The 27597-nt window shown below is 42.9% G+C and overlaps 1 protein-coding gene across 2 annotated transcripts; it reads left to right on the top strand.

Moving 5' to 3' along the window:
• The first annotated feature begins 315 nt into the window (after nucleotides 1-315).
• Nucleotides 316-27202, top strand: KPNB1 (karyopherin subunit beta 1). 2 transcript variants are annotated; one of them, XM_025859154.2, is made up of 22 exons: nucleotides 317-712; nucleotides 815-873; nucleotides 3036-3218; nucleotides 6367-6567; nucleotides 7488-7640; nucleotides 9524-9583; nucleotides 10174-10263; nucleotides 10626-10736; nucleotides 11531-11632; nucleotides 14254-14478; nucleotides 15450-15641; nucleotides 16396-16526; nucleotides 18043-18190; nucleotides 18512-18583; nucleotides 19862-20006; nucleotides 21120-21202; nucleotides 21805-21912; nucleotides 22320-22463; nucleotides 22573-22678; nucleotides 23343-23457; nucleotides 24032-24193; nucleotides 24912-27202. In XM_025859154.2, coding segments are annotated over exons 1-22 (2631 nt in total). In that variant the 5' UTR covers nucleotides 317-672; the 3' UTR covers nucleotides 24913-27202. The 2 variants fall into 2 exon arrangements, with proteins under 2 accessions (XP_073739916.1, XP_025714939.1); XM_073883815.1 differs by lacking the exon at nucleotides 24912-27202 and having other exon boundaries at nucleotides 316-712; nucleotides 24032-24197.
• The last annotated feature ends 395 nt before the right edge of the window (nucleotides 27203-27597 follow it).

The raw sequence follows: 27597 nt of genomic DNA, 5'->3' as shown, positions 1-27597 counted from the left end.
CTTTGGTCCACCCTCCTCCTAGCGCTCAGCCGGTCTGTGCTCAAGGCCTTTACCAGGCCAATCCAATCAGCGGCCAGCTCCCCCCTGCCCCACCCCAATCTCCCTCCCTCCGACCAATCCGCGCGCCTCATTCCGCTGCCCGCCCAGCCAACCCGGGCCTTGAAACTAGCGGGCGAATGGGCGCAGGGCGGCCCTTCAACGCTGACCGCCTGGCCAATTGGGGATTCCGCGTGGCCACGGCGGCAGCCAATCGACATGGAGCGCGGTGCCGCCGCGGAGAGGTCCGGCCCGAATATCCCTCCGCCTTCCTCCCTCCCTCTCTCTCCCTCCCTGCGAGCCGCCGATCACTTACCGCCTCCCTTCCTTCTTTCTCCCTCCGCCACCCGAGCACCAGCCGCGCTCTGAGCTACCCCCGGGGTCCCTCCCCCGCCGCCAGAGGAGCAGCTGCCGCCGCCGCCAGCAACAAATTAGGAGGGAGGAAGGAAGGAAAAGAGGAAGGAAAGGGAGCCGGGGCGACTACCAAGAGGGAGCCGGTGAATGGGCTTGTGGTGACCCCCGCCCCCCACCCCACCCTCCCTTCCCACCCGACCCCCAACCCCCATCCCCAGTTAGAGCCGCCTCCCGAGAAGCCGGACCGTCGTCTTAGGAGGACTCCCCGCCACCACCTCCGCCATGGAGCTGATCACCATCCTCGAGAAGACCGTGTCTCCCGGTAGGACGCGGGGGCCGGGGGTCGGGCTGAGGTGACCGGGTGGGGGGAGGGGAAACCCTGGCCCCTCTGACCCTGTCCCCTTCCCACTTTCCTTCCCCCCAGATCGGCTGGAACTGGAAGCGGCGCAGAAGTTCTTGGAGCGTGCGGCCGTGGAAAACCTGGTGCGTGCCACCCCGCCGTCCCCCATCCCGCCGTCCACCCATCCCCTGCGTGCGGGCCTTCCCGCCCTCCCGGAGGCCCAGGCCTCGGGAACCCACCCCGCCCCATCCCGTCCCCCTCCTCCCCCACCCCGGTCCAACCTAACCCCGCCATCGGGAAGCCGGTGGGTGTGTCCCGCCCCGGGCCCCGGCAGCTGGCCAATGGCGCGGCGCGCCGGGGTGACTGCCACCCAATCGCCGCGCGGCCTGAGGGCGGCGGTGCAGCGGGAGGGAGAAAGAGGGAGGGAAGGGAAGTTAGGTTGCGCGGCGCTGCGTGTTCAGCAAGGGTGGGGGTGGGGGAGCCGGGCCTAGGGGCCATGTGGAAGCTCTGAGCCCAGCTGCCCGCCCTGATCTGACCGGGGCCGGCTTCTCCTTCCTGTCCCGTGGCCCCTGTTATTCTCTCCATCTACTTCCCAGAGTCTACCCTTTCCTATGCCCCTTGGTACTGTGCTCGTGGCCAGGCCTGGCACCCGAATACCTCCTAACCCACTCCGGCAATATTTCTCCCTTTACTGCTTGGGTATTCCTCTATGGGTTATTTATTTTTTGGTGGGGTTGATTGGGGCTTTTTTGCTTTGTTTTGTTTTTACTTCGATGGGTAGAGACTGAATTTGTACCCATACAACAGGCTGAGGCTCATCCTTGATCAGGCCTGTTCCCAGATGAAATCACAGAGGAAAGTTCCTCATTTTCATATTTTCATATTTAAGGGGTGCAGAAAAAATGAAGAGAAGTCCACTAGACTGGACCTCTGTATAAAAATGTGGGATGGATTGCTTGAAACAGCCTGTGTGCCAGTAACGTTTGTCTTTGATGTCCTTCTTATTGCGGGGGATGGGGAACAGATGGAAGGGTGGATGATACTTGACGTCTTTTAAAGGTAATAGGTAATAAGCCTAGATAACATTGTAACCCAACATGTTCCTTTGTAATCCAGGCGAAATACAAGCAAAAAAGTGACAAGGCTCATTTTATACAAACTGCCTTAAATGACTTTTATTGTGCTCTTATGTGCTAGCTTTTCCTATTTTTTATTCTTAACTTTCCATAGAAAGGATTGTTTTTCTACTAGTGTAGATCAGTACTTCCATGTGGGGTATATTCCTGTTTCTGCCTCTGCTTATTTACAAGAAGCCTTTTATCCTATTCTTAACATTTTATCTTTCTGATATTCCTAACATTCCTTAGTGGTACATAATTTAAAAACTTTTAAGATTTATCTTCTCCTGTGATTGCAGGATTTGGTATCTGCTCTTGATTTTTCCTGTTAACTTCCATTTGGACAGAGCTTTCTGCAGGGAAGAGGAGTGTATCTTAAAATTTTTAAACAGGGAGTAGTTTTGGGGACCTGTGCATTATGAAAGGTTGAGTAAGGTTTTCAGAAACACACTATGTTCAGTGGACAGCTCAAGTCCAAAATGTAGGAGCCTTTAGTGTGTTAACCGTTGACTGTTAAACGTAAAATCTTTTTGCTTGGCAAATTTGCCTTGGCATTTTTATCTTTTCACTTTTTCCGTGTTTCTAAATATCAGATTTATAACTAAGTCTTTTTTCATTGTTCTCTCGTTGAACACGTAAAGCTAAAACAGAGGACTAGCCTCCTAAATCTCTGTTTCAGGTTTGTAAGTATTTACCTCTGTTATGCAAGATTACCTGCCTGCATGAGATTAAAAGCCTGAATATTACTCTTTTTGGACTAAGATACTTTAAATTTAGGGAAACAATTTTACATTCTACCCTGTCTTCACATATTCATTCATTTAACAAATATTTATTGTGAGGCATTGTTAAATAGAAGAATCCTCTGACTAGTAGATTGTCAAACTTCCTTTATTTCTGGGAGATCTAATGTGAAGATTTGAGCACTAAGAATGATGGTGATAGGAAAATCTGTACCTCCTTGTTAAGTAAGTGCTGAGGATGCATGAGAAGAGGGATGACTTACTTGTGTACCATGTAACATTTTTATAAGAGTCTTGAAGTAGATACTGTAGCATATTCTGAGATGTTATGATATGTTCTAAAAAACTTAGGTTTCCCCCAATGTTTTGGTGCTCCGTAAGCTATCCTCAGTTGGTAAAATTCCCAAGAGAGTTTTCATTCACAACTGCCTCCTCTCTTAATAGCCCACGTTCCTTGTGGAACTGTCCAGAGTGCTGGCAAATCCAGGAAACAGTCAGGTTGCCAGAGTCGCAGCTGGTCTACAAATCAAGAACTCTTTGACATCTAAAGATCCAGATATCAAGGCACAATATCAGCAGAGGTGGCTTGCAATTGATGCTAATGCTCGACGGGAAGTCAAGAATTACGTAAGTAACTTTATCTCCTTTTGGTCATGTTAGCCTCTGGGAGTAAGGAACCTCATCCTCCACCCACCCACCCTATCCTCTCCTCCTGGACCCCCTACAAGAAACATCTTGGTCAGGGTTTTTGTCATTTACATGGGATAGAGCTGACAGTGTGATAGGTTTCTGAGACTTAAGCTTCACTTGAAGATAAAAATTGTATTTGATTTAAATTTTCTTTCTCAGCTTAGCTTTTCTGTACTGTGCTGTCATTTCCCATTAATGAATGCATTGGAATTCTTTTCAGAAACTGAAGGTAAATTGTAGCAGTTTAGGGAACTTTAACTGGATGCCAGAATTTGTAGAATCTGTGGTGAATTGGCATAGTATACAAATTGGTGGTTCCCAAACTTGAACTCTGAGAATCACTTAGGGAATTTGCTAACAATAATATATTTCCAAGCTCCCTCCAGAGATTCTATTTTGTTGGAGTGAGGCTCAGGAATATTTTTAGATATTTCTGTCTTTCTAAGTGAGTTTTTTCATTGTCACCTCCTCTAGTTGAACTTGTGCTGTAGATAATTTTCACTCTTTGGTGGTTTAGGCTTAGTACTATGTGGAGTTCAAAGGGGAACTAAATAATCTCTCGGGCCTTTTAAGCCCAAAGAGTTTGTGAAATAAGAATGTGAAGTTAATGGTGCTTTTATCTACTTAGCGAATTATGAAAAACTTTGTTTAGAAACATCTGGCTCTTAATCAGGGCGTTTAAAGAGTGGACTGCTGAGTTTTGAGGAAAATTGAATGTCCCTTGCTCTGCATCATGCAGGTCTTATGACTTTGTTGTTGAGTTAAAATCCGTAATTCTAGCCGCAGCAAAAGGTACTCAGAATATATGGACAGGTGTCTTCCCCATTCCCCAGTTAATGAGGTTCTTTAGTGGTCTGTCTTGTGTGGATAAGGCACAGAAAATGGTAAGTCAGGCGCTTGGTATCTGAGGGGAAATTGGTGGGGGTGTGTTCCTAATCGTGTACTTGCACATGTCATCATATTTGTTATTTCCTGGTTCGAGGTATCAGTGTTAGGTAAATTTGTGCGCCTTAAGGCAACAACATTTCTTTCAAGTTATATACCCCTTCTCTTTCTAGTCTTTCATGAAAGTACTCATGACTGTGGGAACTAGGTTATGAAAGCCAACTTATTTTGAATCTTCTTTGGAATATGTAGAGCTATTTCTATCCACATTGGGTCTGCTTATGTAATAACATTTTAATCTTCTTTTCAGTAATTTGGTACAATTGAAGTTTATTCCATCAGTCACTGGACATCTCGGTGCTTGTAGTGCCCATTCAGTTTCTCATCTTGCTCGAATCATGCGATAGTAAATGAGATGAGAAATGATTGGAACTGTGATTGACTCTTTTTGGCATATCAGTCTTAACACTTTTTTAAAATTTGGACAAGACTTTGTAGTTGAACTCTTCTGCATGAAAGAAAGTTAATCATGGCCTTTTCCCCCTTTTCATAGCACCTCTGGTAATGAATACTTTCTTAGTGTTGATGGTTATTTCTTTTTTTGAAATGTGGGTCTTGGACACAGTAGAGGGTTACTCCTTTATTCCTCTTCTTTCTGATAATTGACAATTATCATTACGGTTATCCCCTAGTTTTTAAAAAAAAAAAAAACCTTCCTGTACTTAAGAGTTGTACCTTTGTGGTCTTTAAATCACCTCAAATAATATTTAACTAGGGGTCTTCCAGAAGCCATTTAAAGGAGGAAAGATAAGGGTACAGTGGGAGTCGGTGCTCTCCACATCTGTACCAGGAGATGGTGTGGTATAGTGTAAAGGCACCCTGAACTGGAACTCTTCGTCAGACTTGGGTTAATACCTGTTCAGCTCCTGCTGTTTTAGACCGGTCATCTCATCCCTGCCTCTCCACACCCTGTCTTTGACATACAGTTTTTCTTAAAGTCCATTCTAGCTGTGGTAGCTCTAGAGAGCAAAACCTTCATTTAGAATCAGAACAGTTGGTTACTGGGCAGAGCTTTGGCAGTGGGGGCGGGATGATATACAGTATGGGGGAAAGATGGGGAGTTCATTATTATTAGCTACAAAGCAGGATACTAAGTGACCTGACCCAGTCAGCAGAGCTGGCCTGAATATCTGGCAGCTACGCTTTGTCCTGTGTTCATGCCAGGAACAGTTCACTGTTTGCCTTTTGAGTGGACTGGTGATTCTTAGTGAGTTCATTGACTAGATTAGCTGATCGTGGTAATAATTAACCGTAGGCCAGTTGTGGCTTCATCCTCTATCTGTACTTGTGCCCTTACCCTTTACATAAATCCTGGTGTGATTATCATTTCAAACAAGACCTGTTTAATGATAAGCTGATCTCATTTTAATTGGCAGATCTAACTAGTTCTTGGTATCTGTTCATGGTGGAGAGAAGAGGTCTCTGATTCTTGGGTAAACAGAACAACTCCTTCCAGATTGGAAGTTAAGTAAAGATTCATTCTTAGGTGTTGGTAACATCAGTAACTTTGTATCTGCATCTAGTGAGGTTCTCTGACCAAGGCCTTTTATGAAAGTCACCCCAGGTGTTAAATTGTCATTGACCATAGGGAAGGAGGCTTGTCGCACATTTCATGAGTTGGAAGAGCTCTTCCTTGGATTAGGCTAGACCATGATCTACTGTGAATCAGACCCATTTGAATGCCCAGAGTTAGCCTCATTCTAAAGTTCCACATTTTCTGTCCATAAAAGGCTGTGAGCATCCTTCCATTGCACATCTAACAAGGAGCCTAGAAGGTGAATTTTGTCCTCTCCTTTGCCTTCTAACATTGTCTTCCTTCTGACTGTCACTTTCTTACCTTGCATTGAACATTGACGTGAGATGTGTGGCTTTGGAGAAGTCCTTTTGGAAGCAGGGAGTAGTTGGTTTCATTTTCTAGGCTCTGGGGCAATGTTGATTGTGCTGGTGCTGGTAGTGAGGCTGGTGGTTTCATTTTTGTTTTGACAGCTAACTAAATTGTATATGCTTGTTTCTACTTTTTTGTATTGCAGAAAATTCAGACTGATGTAAGAGGTGTGGTGGTAGGCAAAATGTGTTCAAATAGTATTAGAAATTGATATCTTTCGTCTTGTTTTGTGTGTGTGTGTGTGTGTGCGTGCAGGTTTTGCAGACTTTGGGCACAGAAACTTACCGGCCTAGTTCTGCCTCACAATGTGTGGCTGGTATTGCTTGTGCAGAGATCCCAGTGAACCAGTGGCCAGAACTCATTCCTCAGCTGGTGGCCAATGTCACAAACCCCAACAGCACAGAGCACATGAAAGAGTCGACATTGGAAGCTATCGGTTACATTTGCCAAGATATAGTAAGTACTGCCCCCTGTACCTAACTTAACACAGCTCTGATTCCCTCTAGTTGAGACATGCGTAGTATTAGGATTGTTCTTACACGATGGAGAAAACCAAGCTACTACAGAATGTTTTGCAAGTAGGACTGCTTTATTTAATCTAGACTTCCATATTTGGATAGCCAACTTATCCTCACATTGCTAATCATGCCCTAAAGTAAAGAGAGTTGAGAATCCCAAGCTCAGAGTAGAAATCTGTAGGCTTGGAGAGGTATAGATTTTAGACTTGAGGATATGCTCTGTTGTGGAGCATCCCTGACCTGGATCCCTTTCTCATGATCCTCAGTGTACCTCAGGATGCTGTGTTACTTTTCATTTACTATTTCACAGAAACACTTTGCCAGCTCTTGCAGTAGTTGGCTTAGCCACCGGAGGCACAGCTGTTTGTGAGATGCAGCCCTCCTGGGACTGTGGCTGCTGCTGAGCTTACCATCCTTGGTGTCTGTTTCCACATACAGACTTTTGATGAAGCAAGGAAGTCCACACTTGACCTGGACTTAGACTCCCTAGGTGTTGTGCCTGGGCGTTGATCCTTGGCCCTCAGAAGCTTTACTTCGGTTGATACAGATGGCCTGGAAAAAACACCAGACTGCCATTTCCCTTTGCACAGAAGGGGGAAGAAAAAGCCAGCATTACCTCATGCCCAGAGTCATTATGCTAAGAAATCAGATGAAGTTGATGAATTTAACTTGTTTTGGTTCAATTTTGGACTGGTAGGCCCTGCGATATTTTGCAGGTGGTTTGTCCCTAAATGGAAATGTGTGGAAAAAGATCAGAGAAAGTCATGATACTCACTCGAGTGGATTTCACAGTTAAAAGGACTGCTGATTAGTCATGAGCTCATTATTTTACTCACTGCACTTCTCTGCTTGTTTCAGGACCCAGAGCAGCTACAGGACAAATCCAATGAGATTCTGACTGCCATAATCCAGGGGATGAGGAAAGAAGAGCCCAGTAATAATGTGAAGCTGGCGGCTACAAATGCACTCCTGAACTCATTGGAGTTCACCAAAGCAAACTTTGACAAAGAGGTGAGTCTCTTTTGACAAAAAGGTGTAGTAGGTTCACAAGGTAAGAAGTAAGAGTTAAATGAAAGGTTTTTTTTAAGTTTGTGGTCTAGAAAGTACCATCTTGTTTTTAGGTGCACTCATTTCCATTCTAGTTGAGATTTGTGTTGTTTGAGAAATGGCCATGGAGTAGGTGTGTTTGCTTTTGGGAGGCTTTGGGGTAAAATGTGATCTGAAGTGCTTAGGTTTCTCCTTTTATAGAGCAAAGTGTGGGTATGCTCTGGGATTTTAAAAAACATGGAAGTTGGGGTACCCGGATGTCTCAGTCATTTGAGCCTCTGACTCTTGGTTTCCACTCAGGTCATGATCTCAGGGTCCTGAGATCGAGCCCCACGGCTGGCTCCGTGCTCAGCAGTGAGTGTACTTGAGATTCTCTCTCTCTGTCCCTCTCCCCACTCACGCACCCACACGTTCTCTCTCTCTCAAATAAATAAAATCTTAAAAAACACAGAAGGTTGTAGAGCTTACTTTAAAAAAACAAAACTGGCGGCTGCCTGGCTTAGTCGGTGGTGCATCTGATTCTTGATCTCAGGGTCTTGAATTTTGAGCCCTGTGTTGGGCATAGAGTTTAATTTAAAAAAATTATATAAGTTGGGCTAGTTCATAACTCCTTGGAAGTTGCTTTTGAAAATTAATAATTAAGTTTATCTTGCCTGGAAATATTTCCCCCTATTATTTAAGTTGTGTAAAAATACGCAATAACATAAAATTTACCATTTTAAGCAATTTTAAGTGTACAGTTCAATAGTGTTAAGTTACAGTCATGTTATTTTACAGCCAGTCACCAGAACTTTTTCATTTTGCAAAACTGAAACTGTATGCATTGAACAACTCCCCATTTTCCCCTTCCAAGTGGCAACTGCTTTTTTTACTTTCTGTTTCTATGATTTTGATTACACCAGATACCTTATTTAAGTGGAATCAATCATACAGTATTTGATTTGTCTTTTATGACTGGCTTATTTCATTTAGCATAATGTCTTGGGTTCATACATGTTGTAGCCTGTGTCAGAATTTCCTTTTTCAGGCTGAATAATACTCTGTTGTATGTATAGACCACATTTTGTTTATCCATTTTTCTGTCTGTGGACTTTTGGGTTGCTTCCTTTCATCTTCTGACTATTGTGAATAATGCTGCTATGAACATAGGTGTACAAATAGGTTTTTGAGGCCCTGCTTTCAGTTCTTTTAGATCTGTACTCAGAAGCGGAATCACTGGATTATATGGTCTGCAAGTATTTTTGTGTATTTGTTTGTTGACACTTGAGCTGTGCTTTTTGCCATTTCTTGGTCTTACTGTGGACAAAGTAGGGAGGTCTAAGAAGCCAAAGCAAATTGCAATTCTAATTGCTTAGAAAACAGACTTTTTCCTTATAGATTTCAGAAGACTTAGGATAGTAGCAAATAACCATATTGCTCTGTTCTCCTGTATCTTCCTGTGTTTGATGGGGATTTGCCACCTCCCAGAAAACAAATTTGTCTTTGAAGTAAATTTTAAATATAAAGAAATGGGTTTTCCTAATGTAGGTTTTTTGTTTGTTTACCATTTTTATTTAAACCCGTGACCTACATTTTCCTATTTACTTCCTCGGAGTCTTGTTAGTGAAGGTCATTTTGGGGATTAAAAGATTAGGGACCTCTTTAGAGGGCAGGTCATATAGCAGACACTGGGGGCAAACTCTGGATAGCCTTAGGTGCCATTACTGTGTCAGGGGAAAGCTGTTTGATTGGTTCAGGGTTATGGGGGTCCCTGAGGGGAGTACAAGGTTTTCCCTGAAGAGATAGTCTAGCAATCTCCATATATATGGTTGGTAGTCTTATTCTCTTGATCTCTGTTCTTCCTGCAGTCCGAAAGGCACTTTATCATGCAGGTGGTCTGTGAAGCCACACAGTGTCCGGATACAAGGGTGAGTGTGAGCTCCGATGAAAAATCTGTCTTCCATCTTTCCTGGGAAATGCCATCTCCAGCATAGTGGTTTGAAATGTTGGGAATCGGGTGACTTCAGAAATAAGGTTTGGCTAATACCGTTCTTAATAAAAGAGGGAAAAACAGTATTTGGAAAGTTAACATAATATAATGGAAGTTGCCATCCTCTTAAAAGGTTTAAGGAAGAAATGGTTTTTGATCACCCTTGCTACTTAATTGCTCTAAGTTATACAAGTGACTGTTTTTCATTGTAGCCATTGAAACAGCTTTGCTATTGCTATAACCTAAACTGTGACCCTTGAAATAGGTGGGAGTAACATCCAGTCTGAGTGGCATTCCTGAGTTTAGTCCTCTGTAGGTTCCACAGGTGCCTTTAAAGGGGGAAAAAAAAAGAGGAAAAATAAATAAGGATGGTGAAAAAAATTAAAGGAAGAGACTTATTTTGGGAAAATGTTGACATTACCCAAATGTACCTCAGTTGACCCTTTTAGATTACTGACCCATTTATGTGACTTAACCTTTGTCTTCGTTGTTAAACTAAATAGCAAACTAATCTTTTCTTTGTAAAAGGTACGAGTGGCTGCCTTACAGAATCTGGTAAAGATAATGTCCTTGTATTATCAGTACATGGAGACGTATATGGGTCCCGCTCTTTTTGCTGTAAGTGTTTCTGTTTATGTATGTGAGCATGCAGCTAGTTGCAAAATTCATCATTCTTGCTGTTTTATCACTTCTGTCATTTTTTTACTTAATATTATGAAATCAAGGAAATTCCTTGAGTTTGAGTATTATGTTTAAGCCATCAGTAATGTGCCAAGAAGACTTGTACTGTCTTTGTGCTGGGAAAGAATATATTTTCAAAGGTTTATTTCCTATTTCTACCTTTCATTTCAGACCCATCTTTCATAAATCTGCATTTTTGACACTTCCAATATTTGTGGTTAGAAGTCAGGGGGGTGTCGAACTTGAACCAGCACTTACTTGGGGTCTGGGATGTCTTTCTTTTTTTTTCCCCTCTTAAGATCACAATTGAAGCAATGAAAAGTGACATTGATGAGGTGGCCCTACAAGGGATAGAATTCTGGTCCAATGTGTGTGATGAGGAAATGGACTTGGCCATTGAGGCTTCCGAGGTGAGCCTGGGAGAGTCGGTGCGGCGAGAGAGTTGTTTCTCTGACAAAGCTCCTTTGTGGGCATTAGTCTCCTCTGGGAACGCTTTATTCTGACTGGGCTTAGAGGGCATCTCCATTTGTAGAGATTTTGCTTTCTCCACTAGCCAGAGCCCCTCAGGAGGGAGACAGACCCGTAATGAGGCATTTCATGCTTTATGGATCACTCACTCACACATGATTTATTATAAATGTTGATATTAGTACCATGAACACAAGGGGGCAGCAGGCAGTCACAGTTTAACAAGGTGACGTCCAATGCTGAATTATTTCCTTTTGGAAGTCCTAATGAAAGCATGGGATGCATAACTGACAGCTTACTAACTCTGGTGAAGAAATTCGATAGACACAAAGGGGCTAGTTCTGCACTTGCAATCTCTGAACTCAAGCTTTGTTTCCAGCCTTAAACTGTCCTGCACGCTTTAAGAAACACGATTTTATTTTTGGCATCATTACATAAACTTAGTACACCTCTCGATCCAAAGGTTAGTTAGATGACAGCTTGTTAATATGAATTGAGCTTGTGAAAAAGAAAGGTAGTTCTTAAGGTTGCCTTGGTCTTTTAAGGTAGATTATGTGTATGGCCTAAAAGAATCCCATTGAAGTAGACCAAAGAAATGAGCGCCTCCAAAAGATCACAGTGGATGATACGTTTGCTCTGTGTATTTCTGTTCAAACCCCTGGGCAGCTCTCATTGTATGCCTCTAGTATCAGGCTGTTTGCTGCTGTGCAGAATTTGCTTTTATGTTTCTCCTCAGGCAGCAGAACAAGGACGACCCCCTGAGCACACCAGCAAGTTTTATGCCAAGGGAGCACTACAGTACCTGGTTCCGATCCTCACACAGACGCTAACTAAACAGGTGAGTAACCTCGCAAATCGAGCCGGTTAAGCTGTGAGACATTGTTGAGGGTTAGTTTACTGTGGAATAGGTTCCATGAAGGAACTCGGCAACTCTTTAGCTGGTTGCTGTTTGGTTATAGATGACTGGGAACAGCCGAACTGGATCTCTTAAGATCCTCTAGGCTCTGAGTTGTTGGTGAAGGAGAGTTGAACATTTCAGCCTCGATCGTGCACAGGCTACACATAGAGATTCCTGAGTGCTTTATTTGTCCGTAGTGCAGGAGACACACGCTGCTTAAGTGGCAGTAAAGAAAGGTTGAGAAGAGCGATGTGCTAATCTTAGGCCACTCAAATATCTGCTAATATTTGAATTATTTTCATGGGTTCACAGTATATATATACATTTAAAATGCTGATGAAGGGTGCCTGAGTGGCTCAGTTGGTTGGGCTTCTGCCTTCGGTTCAGGCCATCAAGCCCCACATAGGGCTCCCTGCTTGGCGGGGAACCTGCTTCTCCCACTCACCCTCTGCTTGTGCTCTCTTTCTCTCTCTCTGTCAAATAAAGTAAGTTTAAAAATCTTAAAAAAATAAAATGAAGTAAAATGCTGATGAGGTTGGATTAGAATTATTCTGGGGTCACCTGGGTGGCTCAGTCCATTAAGTGTCCCTACTCTTGATTTTGGCTCAGGTCATGATCTCAGGGTGGTGAGATCATTAAGCCCCACGTTGGGCTCCATGTTTGGTGTGGAGCCTGCTTGAGATTCTCCCTTTCCTTCTCCCTCTGCACCCCCCCCAACACACACTCTGTTTTTCTCTCTCTTTAAAAAAAAAAAAATTTAGGGGCACCTGGGTGGCTCAGTTGTTAAGCGTCTGCCTTCAGCTCAGGTCATGATCCCAGGGTCCTGGGATCAAGTCCCACATCCAGCTCCTTAGCGGGAAGCCTGCTTCTCCCTCTCCCTCTGCTGCTCCCCCTGCCTGTGCTCTCCTGCTCTCTGTCAAATAACTCAATAAAATCTTTAAAAGAAAAAAAACAACACAAAATTAATCTGATCATTCATGATCATTAATATCAGTTAAGATTCAGGACAAAATTAAAGTAGCAAGAGTTCACGAAGATGTGGGTCTAATGGGTAAATATAGAAATCCTTTTTTTTTTTTTTTTTTTTTAAGATTTTCGGGGTGCCTGGGTGGCTCAGTCAGTTAAGCATCTGCCTTCAGCTCAGGTCATGATCCCAGGGTTCTGGGATCGAGCCCTACATTGGGCCTCCCGCTAGGAGGCCTGCTTGTGTTCCTGCTCTCGATATCTCTCTCTTTGTCACATAAATAAATATTTATTTATTTATTTATTACCCAGGACCCTGGGATCATGACCTCAGCTGAAGGCAGATGCTTAACCGACTGAGCCACCCAGGCGCCCTAGAAATTCTAAGAAGTATATGTTGGTTGTCATTGTCCTCTTTTGAGTTTAGGCATCACAGTTTTCCTTGGTATGGTGTTTGGAAAGATTCTTTCTGTCCCTCTTCTCCTTTGATGCATATGAAGTATTCTCAGAGAGACGGCAGTGCTCTGAGGAGACATTGCTGTCACTTTGAGCATTGCACAATTTTCCTGTACACAGGAAGGTCATTTGTGTTTAGGAAAGTACATGACTCTTTGAACATAACAGTCTCAGAAGAGAAGTAGAGATGTATTTGGTTTGAAATGGCCTGGGTGTTCTCTCAAATTTTCATCTCTTTGTTCAGTTTTACAGTTACTTTTTTGTGTCTTTTGACCTTAGTGTCTTCACTTTTGTATATTTTTGTTGTGCTTCTCATATTTGGGAACAAATCATTCTTTAGGTATGTAATATTCTGAAGCTGCATAAGGTAGCCTACCTTAAATTACTGTGTGGTGTGAATAGTCACAATAAGGGAGATAAACCTTGAATTCTCCTTTCAGGGGAGATCTGAATGGAATCTTTTTTAACATCTCATTGAACTATAATTAGTATCCCACCAGAAGCCACCTCATGCCTTCTTCCTAGTCATTCATTGTCTCCCCTTTACTGCCAGAGATTAGTTTTGATTGATTTTGGCACTTCACATAACCAGAATCATACAGCATATACTGTTGTTCTTCTTTTTGCTCTTTATCTGTTTGAGTTTCATCCTTGTTGAGTGTAGTGGAGGTTGGCCCATCTCGTATAGTACTAAGTAGGACTTCCCTTTATCTGCATCTTATTTAACAAAGGCTATGTGTGATGAATCTTTGTGGAAGAAATTAAAATATAAAGGTTTTATATTTTATTTACATCTCCCAAACTTAAGTTCCAATGACATTTGGGAGTAGTCAGAAGACCTTTTGAGTTAGTAATTCTGGGTGTTTTTTTTTTTTTTTTAAGATTTTATTTATTTATTTGACAGAGAGACAGCGAGAGAGAGAACACAAGGAGGGGGAGTGGGAGAAGGAGAAGCAGGCCTCTCGCGGAGCAGGGAGCCCGATGCGGGGCTCGATCCCAGGACCCTGGGATCATGACCTGAGCCGAAGGCAGACGCTTAACGACTGAGCCACCCAGGCGCTCTGGGTGGGTTTTTTTGTTTTTTTTTTGAGTTAAAGTGATTCTTCAACAAAAACTTAACTAGTGCTACACTCTCTGGTCAGGACGAGAATGACGACGACGATGACTGGAACCCCTGCAAAGCGGCAGGTGTGTGCCTCATGCTCCTGGCCACCTGCTGTGAAGATGACATCGTCCCACACGTCCTCCCCTTCATTAAAGAACACATCAAGAACCCTGACTGGCGGTACCGGGATGCGGCAGTAATGGCTTTTGGCTGTATCTTGGAAGGACCAGAGCCCAATCAGCTCAAACCACTAGTTATCCAGGTGAAGCTGAGGGAGTTTTGGGGTGGAAAGTGGGATATTTATTGTTTGAACTTTTTCCTTGAAAGTGTGCCCTTATTTTAAAAACAAAACTACATAGTCATCGCAAAAGGTTATTCTGGATTGTTGTTTGCTGTCAGTGAAGCAAGGATAAAATGTATTTCTTAACTTTTTTTTTTTTTTAACAAAAGTCATGACTTGGAAAAATGTGGAAAAGGCTAAAAAGAAGTCACCTTTAATCCCACTGCCCAGGGTTACACATTCTTAACTCTTAGTATTTATTTGTGTGGCGTTCTTCTGTGTGCGTATATGTAGGTGGAACAGGATGGAGTTCTTACTGGGCGGTAGTCTTAGAACTTGTTTTTTCACTTCCTGCTGTATCATAAACCTTCCTATAATTTTTTAGTGATGTGATGATTCTATCCTTAGGACAAAATGGTACCTATTGTAATGAAAAGTCTTGTGGAAATACTGTGTTTATTTTACTATTATAAGTGATACAAGGGTCCGTTGTAATTGAGTTCAGCGCATATGGAACTCAGCCTTTCAGAATGTAGCCAGATGCCATCACAGCCGCATCTAGATGCATCACCTGAGTGATTCAGTAAAAGGCTGGTGGAAGCATTCATACTAGACTTTTAATAACACCCTATGCTGGGATTTGGTGAAGAGAAGACTATTTCACTTTTCACTTTAATTTTATTATAATGATGGATAGGTGACAGATGTGTCTTTTATAAAATGACAAACTATCCTGATGCTGTGGGTTAAAACCCAACCATCAGGGGGCACCTGGCTGGCTCAGTTGGGAGAGTGTGCGACTCTTGTTCTAGGGATCATGAGTTCAAGCCCCACGTTGGGTGTAGAGATTATTTAAATAAAACTTGAAAAAAATCCCAACCATCAGTATTTTCTCTTCATCAACATGAATTTTAATTTTTGTTTTGCTCTGCTAATAACTGCTGTATTTGCAGGCTATGCCCACCCTAATAGAACTAATGAAAGACCCCAGTGTAGTTGTTCGAGATACAACTGCATGGACTGTGGGCCGAATTTGTGAACTGCTCCCTGAAGCTGCCATCAATGATGTCTACTTGACTCCCCTGCTGCAGTGTCTGATCGAGGGCCTCAGTGCTGAGCCCAGAGTGGCTTCCAATGTGTGCTGGGTAAGGCTTTCTTCCTACTGAGATCTGGAGCAGCGCTGAGCCATTCGCAAGGAGGTAGGAGGTGTGGGAGAGAAATGGGTCTCCCTCACTGGAAGGCCTATTTTGAATAGCATCTCCTTCCTAATTTCTTCAATTAAAATGTGGGGGATGCCAATTGCATGAGCCAGTGGGAGCTGTTGACTCATGGTGACTGGTTCCCAAACCATTTAGAATAGTCATGCTAACCCAGTGGGAAAACTACCTGGACCTGGTTTTCTCTCTCAGTTGCTTGGGGAAAAGAAATTTTGATTAAGGTAGAGCGTTGCTGCTACAAAAAGTACCACTGCTGAGAAGGGGGCAAAAGAAGGGAAGGTAGGCGGCCCAAGTGCTGAGTCAGTATAGGCTGAAGGTAGTTCATCAGGGCCCTTTGGGGGTATGGGGGAGGAAGTTGAGATAGGAAGGAGTGGGGCTAAAAGCCTTTCTGTAAGTGGAAAAAGAAGTAGTGGGAGGTGTTTGTGGTAGATGAAAGTACTCTGCTGCTGAGAGAGTTTGGGGTGGGACAAACAATATAAATAAACAAATATTTTAATTTTAAGGATGTCTGTAAAGAGATTGTTTGAGATGACCTTGACAGAAAAAGTTGAGGATTCACTAGCATTGATTTATTCTTAGATCAATTGGAAAGGAACACTGCCCATGGTATGTTAAGGAAAAATGAGGTTATCCTGGGGTAGGGTTCTTTTCAGCACTAATATTAACTCTGTCTGGACTTAAGGCTTTCTCCAGTCTGGCTGAAGCTGCTTATGAAGCTGCAGATGTGGCTGATGATCAGGAAGAACCAGCTACCTATTGCTTATCTTCTTCTTTTGAACTCATAGTTCAGAAGCTCCTGGAGACCACAGACAGGTGACTGATACTACACAGAAATGGGTGGTGTCTTTGCATCCAAGTCCTTTTGCCCTGGATGAGGGGCATCTAGCCTAATCATAGGAACGTAGTAACAGGAAACATTAAAAGAATCGTATAGTAGATGATTTAAGTAAGAGAAAGGGGCACCTGGCAGCTCAGTTGTTAGAGCATGCAGCTCTTGATCTTGGGGTTCTGAGTTGAAGCCCCACATTGGGCTTAGAGATTACTTTTAAATAAAAACAGAGAGAAGAAAATACATGCTATGTCTGTCTTAGAATGTTCAGGTTACAAGTAAAGTCAGAAGATAGTCTCATATAAAGAGGGATTGATCTGGGGCACCTGGGTGGCTCAGTTGGTTGAGTGGTTGAGTGTCCCAACTCTTGATTTCGGCTCAGGTCATGATCTTGGTTGTGGGATTGAGCCCTGCATGGGACTACACGCTGAGTGTGGAGCCTGCTTCGGTTTCTCTCTTCCCTCCACTCTCCTCTTTTAAAATTTTATTCACTTATTTGAGAGAGAGAAAGAGAGGAGGGGGGAGGAGAGGGAGAAGCAGGCTCCCTGCTGAGCAAGGAGCCCAATGTGGGGCTCGATCGCAGGACCCCAGGATCACGACCTGAGTGGAAGGCAGATGTTAACTGACTGAGCCACCCAGGCGCCCCCCCCCCCTTAAAAAAAGGAATTGATCTGGAGAGGTCCCTTCATTTTGCAATATCTACAGTTAACAGGAATATTTGATTATCATATAAGGGAAATAAATAGTAGCTCTCATCCTGAATTTAGTTGCCATGCCAGGTCATTAATCACTATTTCTGATAATAGATGAAGAACTTGGCATAAAATACAATTGTTTCATAGATGAGTTTTTGAAAATTATTTTAAGGTTTTTTTTAAGTCATTTCTACACCCAGTGTGAGGCTCGAACTCAGCCCCGAGATCAGGAGTCACATGCTCTGCCAACTGAGTCAGCCAGGCACCCCTGAAATGTAGTTTCAGAGGGTTATAAGTCGGGACGACCTTTAATTATTTTGGTTTTATGTGAGCTATACCGAAAGCCATGCTCAAAAGAAACCATGAGGAAGGAGGCTAGGTATAAACTCTTCCATGCTTAACTTGTTCCATCTCTGCTTCTCTGACCAAGATCAGGTATGATAACCATCTCTCACAGAGAAGTGAAGAAAATTGAGCTGTCTTCCTCCTAGCTCTGTAGGTGACCCTGTCAGTTGCACACATGGGTCTCAGCATTTTAAACTAGTTTTTTCCCTATAATTTTATCCCATTTCTGTAAGAGCCATTCTAAAGTGTAACCAGTCTGGAGACCCATATAACGAACACAGCCATTGGCTCAGCAGTTGAAACTTTGGTTCCTGGTTGTATTGTGTTGCCAAACTCAAACCATGTTCACAACCATATTGGTTTCTGGATTCCTTAGTTTCCGTGAGACAAGGTCTACGTTGTAACAACTCTCTTCTTTCTCGGGTAAGACTTTCAGATTGCTGTTGTGTGTTCCTTACAGACCTGATGGACACCAGAACAACCTGAGGAGTTCTGCATATGAATCTCTGATGGAAATTGTGAAAAATAGTGCCAAGGATTGTTACCCCGCCGTTCAGAAAACTACTCTGGTTATCATGGAACGACTGCAGCAGGTGCTCCAGATGGAGGTGAGGCCGGGCTGGCACGGCGGGACGGGGCCATGTCCTCTCTAAGTGGTGTTCACGTTTACGTGGAGGTGTGTTTTTCTCAGAAAGGTAGAATGCTTATACAAAAACTGTTTCCACTTAAAATTTGCATTGTTCATCCCAGTTTACTTATTATACTTATATCAAAATATATATTTATTAAGTTTTTTGTTTCCTGCATTAGCGTCAGTAAAGGTTATTTAATGGTTCTGGCAAACCCAGCAAAAACAGAAGCATTGAGGGAGTGTAGAGCTCTTTTAGAAGGTGTTTATTCAGAATATGATGGTGTTCTTTTCCTTGCAGTCACATATCCAGAGCACATCCGATAGGATCCAGTTCAATGACCTTCAGTCGTTGCTCTGCGCAACTCTTCAGGTACAATGGCGCTTTATTACTTACCAGTTCCGATGCTGACCAGAAACTCTTCTCGAAAGGCTTTCATCTGTGATTGGATGGGGGAGTGATTTTCTATTTTCCTTTCTTCTGTCTCTGTAAAAAGAATTTGTTTTTTGCACAGAGTCGGGAAGGAGACTATTGGGTTGGGGGTAGTCCTCCCGGCTGTATGGCGATTTTGTGCTGGCAGCTTCTAGTCTTTGGGTTTTATTGGGTTGTCCCAATGTAGCCCAGTCAGATTTGGTTCCCAGCTGTGGTTCACTTGGCTAAAAATAGAGCCTTGAGTTTCTACCATCATCTTGTGAAACAACAGTTCCTGTTGGAAGCTTTATTATAATTCAAATCATTTATTGTACCACTTGTTTAGAGTAGACTTTTTTGAGGGGAGACTGGGAAGATTAAAATCACTCCTCATTCATGACTGGACTCCTGAAGTGACTGAGGTGCTATTCCCTGTTTTACCAGAAATAGGAAAACCCTAGGACTTGTCTAAGGCTTAGGTGGGTACTAGGTTTTAGTATTGAGGGATGCTAACTAGGTCATGTTCCCTGTGAACTCCCTTCTCTTTCTTACCCAAACTTAAAAAAGCCCGTCTGCTTTTCTAAAATCTTGATTGTTAAGGTCTTTTCTTAGTCATCAAATACAGGAATGATCTGGTAGCGTTAGTTGGAACAAATTAAAGGGTAAGAGGGAGGTTTGAGGAATATTGAATTAGGAGAATTCAGGTTGGCTTTATTTTATCAGAACTATTTCTTGGGGCGCCTGGGTGGCTCAGTCGTTAGGCGTCTGCCTTCGGCTCAGGTCATCATCCCAGGGTTCTGGGATCGATCCCCACATCGGGCTCCCTGCTTGGTGGGAGGCCTGCTTCTCCCTCTCCCACTCCCCTGCTTGTGTTCCCTCTTTGGCTATCTCTTTCTCTGTCAAATAAATAAAATTTTTAAAAAAGTTCAAAAATTAAAAAAAAAAAAACTATTTCTTGACCATCATCAGTAAATAAGGTATCATCGGAAGGATTGCTTCTGACTTTCTGTACTGTGGAAGATCATCTCATGTTTGTTCTGAGTTGGGAAATAGAAGGGATATTAAAATGCGTGTTTTGTTGCAGATGATTTACACCGTCAAAGCTTTTGAGCCCAAAAAGTGTGTTTGGACTTTCCAAAAAAAGCCATGGGGCTCAATTGATTTTTTAAAAAGGTATATATAGTGTTCTGATTGGCGGGTTTGGAATCAACAGATCCTGAACTCTTTTTCATTTCGCAGAACGTTCTCCGAAAAGTGCAACATCAAGATGCTTTGCAGATCTCTGATGTGGTCATGGCCTCCCTGTTAAGGATGTTCCAAAGCACAGCTGGGTCTGGGGGTGTGCAAGAGGATGCCCTAATGGCAGTTAGCACACTGGTGGAAGGTCAGTGAGCCAAAATTGGGCAGGGAATGTCTTTAGGATGCAAGAGTTTCAATAGCCACGGGGAATTTTTGACCACAGAAAGCATAGTCCTGTCTTCTCATTTATTGGGGCATGACTTGAGTGCAAAGTTGGATTGAGTGTAAGTCAAATTTGTGCATAAGTGCCTTGCCACTCTCCTTGAAATGAATGGGGAGCCAGCAGCCGCTGAGATCGGCGGGTTCCTTTTTTCCCCTGAAAGTGTACTCACTTTCTTGGTGTTTGGCTCCTTCCAAGGAGCAAGGATAGGTTGCCATTTTCTTTCCTGGCACTTGGTACCTCCTAGTTTGGGTTGTAATGCTTTGGACTCTAGGTTGACACATTGTGGTGCTCAGAATAGGATGGAGTGAAACATGGAGAGTTCTAGGAATTAATTAGTTTTCTGGTTGTATTATATGTTGGACTATACAAAATTGCTTTGAGGAAGCCATGTCTGCTTAAGACTCTTTTGAAGGGCCATTAAAAGTGCATTAAAGAGCACTTAAGAAACCTGGAATGCTTCTTTGGGGTTGGCCTGTATGGTGTATACACTGACCAAGGCTGCTACCTAAGGACCATTCCTGAGGACCAGACCTATTTCTAGCATCAGGAGGTTCACTTTGGCCCCTGGAGTGGCTAATTCAGAAAGAAGCACAGTCTGCTTTCTCTGGCTAGCTTATAAAATAAGTCCTTGACGGATTTGCCCAGGGATGGACCCTGTTTTAAAGCTGGCCACCAGAGAAGACATGTTATAATCAGATGAAGAGGTGGCCAAGAGGCAGTATCGTTAGCTCATCCAATCAAAATTAACCCTTGAAAAAAAACCATTGGTTTGTTGGTTTGTTTTAGCCAAAGTGAAATCCCACTCTGTGGAGATTTGCCATTATCTTCAGGGCATAAGAGTTAGGCCCTTCCAGCACTTAAGGTAAGGAATTGGCTTGTCTGAGACAACCTCACTGTTTTTGTGATAGAATCAGTAATTAACCCACACTCCACCCAACCAGTTGATTGGAGTGAAGACATTTTGGCAGAGCTGGCGTGGTCATTTTCGCTCCCTTCTGTGATATCCTGTGGTGCTAACAGTTTGTTTCTCTACAGTGTTGGGTGGTGAATTCCTAAAGTACATGGAGGCCTTTAAACCCTTCCTGGGCATTGGATTGAAAAATTATGCTGAATACCAGGTAATCTTTGCTTTTCAAAAGAATACATTTGTATTCTCATTTATCCCTGATAACTACCTCATGGTGCAAAGTCCAAGTAGTCTCTGTATTGTCCGCAGGTGTGGAACTAGAAGTAGTCGGTGAAAAAACCAGGATAGTAGATGCCCCAGCATAGCACCCTGAGAGCAGGGCTTTTTCTTTTTCTCTCTATTTCTTAACCACCGTGCTCTTGCCACCATTATTTCCAGTGAATATTGTCATTTCCGTCCTTTGTTAATGATATCTTGGAGAGCGTTAGCTCTTTTCCTGCCGTATGGGTTGTTAAAACGAACTAATCTCAGGGCGCCTGGGTGGCTCAGTCAGTTAAGTGTTGGAGTCTTGATCTCAGCTCAGGTCTTGATCTCAGGTTGTAAGTTCAAGCCCTGCATTGGGTTCCACACTGCGCATGGAGCCTACTTAAAAAAAAAAAAAAAACCAAAACCAAACTAATCTCAGAGAGGGAGGATGTTTTCTTCTTCAACTCTAGGCTCGAGTGATAAAGGACCAGTGGTTAAATAAAAATAATGCCTTATCCTGTAGGTGGCCTTTTCTGTTTGGAAGATCATTTTCTTAATTCATTGCAGGTTTGTTTGGCAGCTGTGGGCTTAGTGGGAGATTTATGCCGTGCTCTGCAGTCCAACATCTTACCTTTCTGTGATGAGGTGATGCAGCTCCTACTGGAGAACCTGGGGGTGAGTGTCTGCACACACAGTCTAATTTACTAGTGTTTGAAGAAATCTGGAAAGATGCTTAAAAATTAAGTGAGGGAGCTGTCAGTTGCCAGAATGTTGGCTGTAGGCTCATGAAGAAGGGAATTGTTCATTTTCACAAGATGATTCTATAAAGTAAGGTCATAAAGTTAATTAAAGGAAGGTGTGCTCAATACATGAAACGGGGGGCAGGGAGGCCAGTAAAGTGTTATGTGTAATCCCTCTGTCCAGAGAGAGCCACTATTAATTTTTGTGTATGCCCTTAAGGTCTGTGCAAAGCGTATTAGTAACCGTTTATTATAAATAACGTTTCTCTAATCTTTGGACAGAATATTTTGGCTTTTATTAATTTGCTCTTCTCCCTCTTTTTTTTTTTTTTTCCTGGTCAGAATGAAAATGTCCACAGGTCTGTGAAGCCACAGATTCTGTCAGTGTTTGGTGATATTGCCCTTGCTATCGGTGGAGAGTTTAAAAAATATCTAGAGGTTGTCTTGAATACTCTTCAGCAGGCCTCCCAAGCCCAGGTGGACAAGGTAAGCTTCAAGCTGTCTTAAGTCCAGCCCTGATTGGATGAGTGGGACTTCTGACAATCATACAACTAAAGGCTCTTGGTGTGATGGAGATTCTGTTTGTCTCTTACAGTCAGACTATGACATGGTGGATTATCTGAATGAGCTACGAGAAGGCTGCTTGGAGGCCTATACCGGAATTGTCCAGGGATTGAAGGGAGACCAGGAGAACGTGCACCGTTGAGTATAAAACCCAGTGGACTTAGTTCAGAGTTCATGTAGCCAGATGGGCTGTGTCTTTGGTTCTGTAGCTTGTGAACTAGCACCTATTGCTTAAAGGAAGTGGAGAAGGAACAGTACCCTCAAGAGAGTAGCTTTGGAAGAAAATACAGTCTTTCCCATTCTCTCCCCCCCGCCCCCGCCCCGCTTTGTCTTGAACATTGTAAGGGATAAGATCCAGCAAGGCTGTTGGTGCCAGTCATATCTGCACCAGCCCTGAGCGGCAGTTGTTGAGCACATAGGCACCACACATAATACACCTCCGGTGCAGTTGAATTAAAGGATTGGGAAATCACATTTTCTCTTTCACCTGATGTTTCTATTATTGGTTGGGGAAATATTTGTCTTTCACCTCTTTTGATATCATGGGCTTAGAGGGAGGGTTCCATTTGTTCCTTCTCTATGATTTCTGCTAGTAATAAAAGGAATGAATATCTGCTTCTTCTGTTGGTGTAAAGAATGACCTCTTAATTTGAGGAAGAATAGTCCAGTATAACTATATGCAACTAATTCTCTAGACTGAAACACCTGCGTGATGGGGGGGGTAGTGTATTTGGAAATTTTGAAATGGGTGGTCCTGCCAAAGGTGGGACAGCTTCATCAGACCTTCTGTTTCTGTTATAGCGGATGTCATGCTGGTACAACCCAGAGTAGAATTTATTCTGTCTTTCATTGACCACATTGCTGGAGATGAGGATCATACAGACGGAGTAGTAGCTTGTGCTGCTGGACTGATAGGGTAGGTTAAATCCTATTTCCAACAGCTGAATAGAATTTCTCTTGGAAAATGAGAAGACCTGTGGTAAAGAAATTTGAGGGTAGCCTGGATGGTAATTACCCACTTCTTTGATGTAGATATTTCTTTAATAGAACCCCAGGTGTCCTGTTTATAGTTCTCACAGATGATCATTCATTCCAGAACTTAGCTCTAGTCTCATTCCAGACCCTCCAAATTTCTAATTTCTCTTTGCTGAACTCTGTGGAGTTCTCAGAGGTACAGCATCAGATCTGTGTCCATCCTATATTGAGGTCGGTCAACAGATTGCCTCTGTTTAGGCTCTATGGAAAGTTTGAGGCATCATTAGAAGAACCATGAATTAGGTGTGGAACTCAGAGTAAGTCATCCTGATTCTTTAGACCTCAGTTTTTACATCTGTTTAGGGAAGGTGCTGAATGTATCCCTAAAATTTCTTTTAGCTTTAAAAAGTAGGTGAATTCTAAGAGACCCACAACTAACTTAGAACTCACTGGCTGAAAACAGGAGGGCGGGATGAGGTTGGGAGCTCATTCTCAGGTGTGTTTATTTTGCACAGGGACTTGTGTACAGCATTTGGGAAGGATGTACTGAAATTAGTAGAAGCTAGGCCAATGATCCATGAACTGTTAACGGAAGGACGGAGATCGAAGACTAACAAAGCAAAAACCCTTGCTACATGGGCAACAAAAGAACTGAGGAAACTGAAGAACCAAGCTTGGTAAGAGCTTTTCTCCACTGCCCTCTTTCTTTCTCGGGGAGGAGGCACAGTTTCTTCAGACTGTTCTAACAAGGGCTGCCTTTCTCTTGGTATCTTGTTTTGTACCCTTTCCCATATAAGTGCTTTTGAGCCAAGCCTTTGTTCCTCAGGATTGTACTGGTGGAAGGGTCGGGCATCCTCAGTCTTTCCTTGAGCAAAATGTTTGATTACTTGTGATGATGAAGAACAGAACTTATGTAACTAGAATTCAGTGAAGTCCCCAAATGATTTTTGGGCCCTAATAAAGTTACCGGTAATGGCATTTTCCCAGAATTCTCTTTTCTACTTTCTATTCCCTTCCTCCTGCTCTTTACTTTTTTTTACCGCAGTGCTTTTAGACATTGTGTGGCTCTACAGAAGACAGCCACAGTCAAGGGTTGTCTGACCCCTGCTTTCAAATGTAGTTTTAATTTATTTTCCTCTCACATGCTCATCATCTTACTCCAAAGAGCTCAGTAAAACTGGCTCTTTTGAGATTTATCTTTGTAGTGTCCCTGCCACCCTCTAATGTAGGTGCTAATGAGAAAAGGCAGTTGGCACATAGGAAAACAAAAATAATCCTCGAAAAGTTGACAGATTCATTTCGGGTTTATGAGCACTTAATTGTGGGAATCAGGCGTTTGGCTCTCCTGGCTATCTGTGATCTCAAAGTTGACCTGTTTTCCATCTGTGTTTTTAGATCTGTTACCATTGGGATGATAACCTGAGACCCCCACTGGAAATCTCCAATCTTGTGAAAAACCCGGAAGTGAGGAGTGTGCACGGATGCTGAATGTTTGGGAATGAGAGGATGAGTGAGTGAGGCTTGAAAACACACCACACTGAACATCCTGCCGCAGCCACTGGCCGCCGACAGCAGCGCTGTTAGTGAGCTAAGTAAGCACTGGCTTCGTAGAAAACCGTAACGTCGGCCATCTCGGAAAAGAGAAAAACGATGGATTTACTTGCTTAGAAAAAAAAAAGAAAGTTATCTCTTCCCAGGAGAGGCTAGAACTAGCTTTTCTGTCTTTTGGCCGGTGCCAAGTGGAGTGACTGGTTTGGGAGAGGAGGAGGGACTGGGTTCAGCTGTGGTGCTTTGTTGTAAAAGGCAGCCTGGCCTTTGCTACTGATAAGAGAGATGGAGCCTGGGTCTCAAGCCCACCTTTGGTGTACCTTTGCCACACGGTACTGTTTGCGTGCCGGCTAAAAGGAGGGTGAGGGATTCTTTACAGTCTGAGAATGAGTGTGTGTGAGTGAGGCGGTATCCACATTCTCAACTTCAAGTCATTGCAGTTTCTTTTTCCCAGAAAAAAAGGGGTTAGATGTTGCATTTCATAAAACTAACCGAAGTTCTGTCTACTGATGCAGCACAAGAGATGTGTAAAAAAAAAAAAAAAAAAAAAAAAAAAAAAAAGGAAAGACGCTCTTTAGGTTTTGTTTTTTGTTTTCTTTTTTTGTTTTGTTTTTAATTATCTTCTAGGGAAAACACTGACGAATGGTCAGAGCTCCCGTATCCTGATCTTTTCATCAAGGCGCCTTTCCTAAATAATATGGTTCAACTGTGAATGTAGAAGTGGGGGGGAGGGGGGAGAAAAAGAAAACTCTGGAGTTAGAGGATCTAGAACAAATTCAGATACAGTTGTTACAAATAAAGGACGCAAACTTCAAAAACAAAAGAAAGCCACAACCCAAACAAACCAAAATTTTAGATGCTCAGAATTGGCAGCACAAAAGAAAAGTTCTCTCCTGATATGTATCGTGGTGGTCTGAACACCCCCAGAAAATTGTGCCAAAGAGTTTAGAAAACAAATACACAATAAAAGTACACACATGCACACACACCTGCACACACAGCAAACTTCAGGTAACTATTTTGGATTGCAAACGAGGATAAATTTAATGTTCAAACAATCTGATAAAATAACCATTTGGAAACTGCTTGGCCTTCTGTTCTCTTTTATTTGATTGACTACAATGCGGTATTGGTCTCTTGCTGCACTTCAACTAACCAACAAAACGCAAAAAAACAAAAGTATATATATATATATATATGTATATATATATATATACACACACACAGACACTAGAACTCTTGTGATGAAAATGGCACTTGGAAAGGGTTTTATTTTTCCACTGAAGGTGAAGATTAATAAAATGGTGTCAAACATTCCCCTGGTCACACACACTAATATTTTTTTGGAAGTGTGATGTGTTATGAGAACCATAAATCAGACTAAGTTATTTTCCCTTTTACAAGGGAACAGGGCACCCAGAATTTTGGTTTTAGAATCTTTCAGCAATAAGGAGGGATGTCGGTGAGCTTTGATCCCCTTTTGGTTTTGCAGTTATTAGGAGCTTTTGCTGGCATTTTGAATATGCTGCTTTCAAAAACCCCAAGGAAGATTTTTAATTGCTTCCTGGTATTTGGAGGATTAAAACACAAGACCTTAAATTCCCACTTTCATTTCCATTCTAGCAAAAAATGTGGGCTTACGTTTTTTCTCTTTGCCATTTTCCCTTCCCTGTCTAAGCCTTCCATTCATAAGTGGGATTGGCTCAGTTTTGCTCATCCATATGGCAGCATCTCTAATAGCTCTTGTACAGGGTATCAGATATTGTGCCTTTTGGTGCCAGGTTCAAAGTCAAGTGCCGATCTATGAACCAGTGTACAAAAAAAAAAAAAAAAAAAAACAGGTGTTTGAAGGAAAGACTCCATGTGAATTAAGAGTTTGCACCACCTCCTAAGCCCTACTAAGAAGAGACCTGACCCTCTAATGCCTTGTTTAAATTCTAGTTGTTTCTTGAAGGAGAGGATGATACACTAACCATTCCTGATAGGTAGGGGTTGGTCAGGGCTTAGGGAGGGTGCAGGAATATTGGGGAGAAAAAAAATCTGATCATTCCTCAGTGCTACCCGTTTCTGTCCTGTGTGGGCTGCTTAGCTAGACAGCAGGAGAATAAAGTACACCAAGAACCATAATGGAAACAAAACCTTCCGTGTGTTTTGTCGTGTTTTGTTCCAGGGAAGCAGTTGACAAGTGCTGTTACTAATGCTTTCTCCCAGATCCATTCAGTGATGGAGGCGGAAAGTGGGCTGGTCGGACTGTGGTCTTGGTGCCTTGCAGGCGTTCTACACTGGTTATGCATTTAATTCTCTCTCCCAGTTAGTTACCTTTGGCTAGTGGGCTTTCCAGAGTCTGGGTATTTGTCTTTAATTGTACCACCCAAGGCAACTGGATGCAAAATGCATTCTGTCCACTCACTGTCTGGGCCTTCCCCACCCTAGTCTTGGCACATTCCTTCAAGAACGTAGTTACCGTCCGCTTGGGAAGAGGTCAGTGCAGATGCGAGGAAAAGGGGCATCGGACTAGGCTTTGGTCTACCAC

The sequence above is a fragment of the Callorhinus ursinus genome, unplaced genomic scaffold, assembly GCF_003265705.2.
Source record: "Callorhinus ursinus isolate GAN/ISIS: 27379988/994484 unplaced genomic scaffold, GSC_fseal_2.0 scaffold52, whole genome shotgun sequence".
Taxonomy (NCBI): domain Eukaryota; kingdom Metazoa; phylum Chordata; class Mammalia; order Carnivora; family Otariidae; genus Callorhinus; species Callorhinus ursinus.
This window is presented reverse-complemented; position numbering and strand designations above follow the sequence as displayed.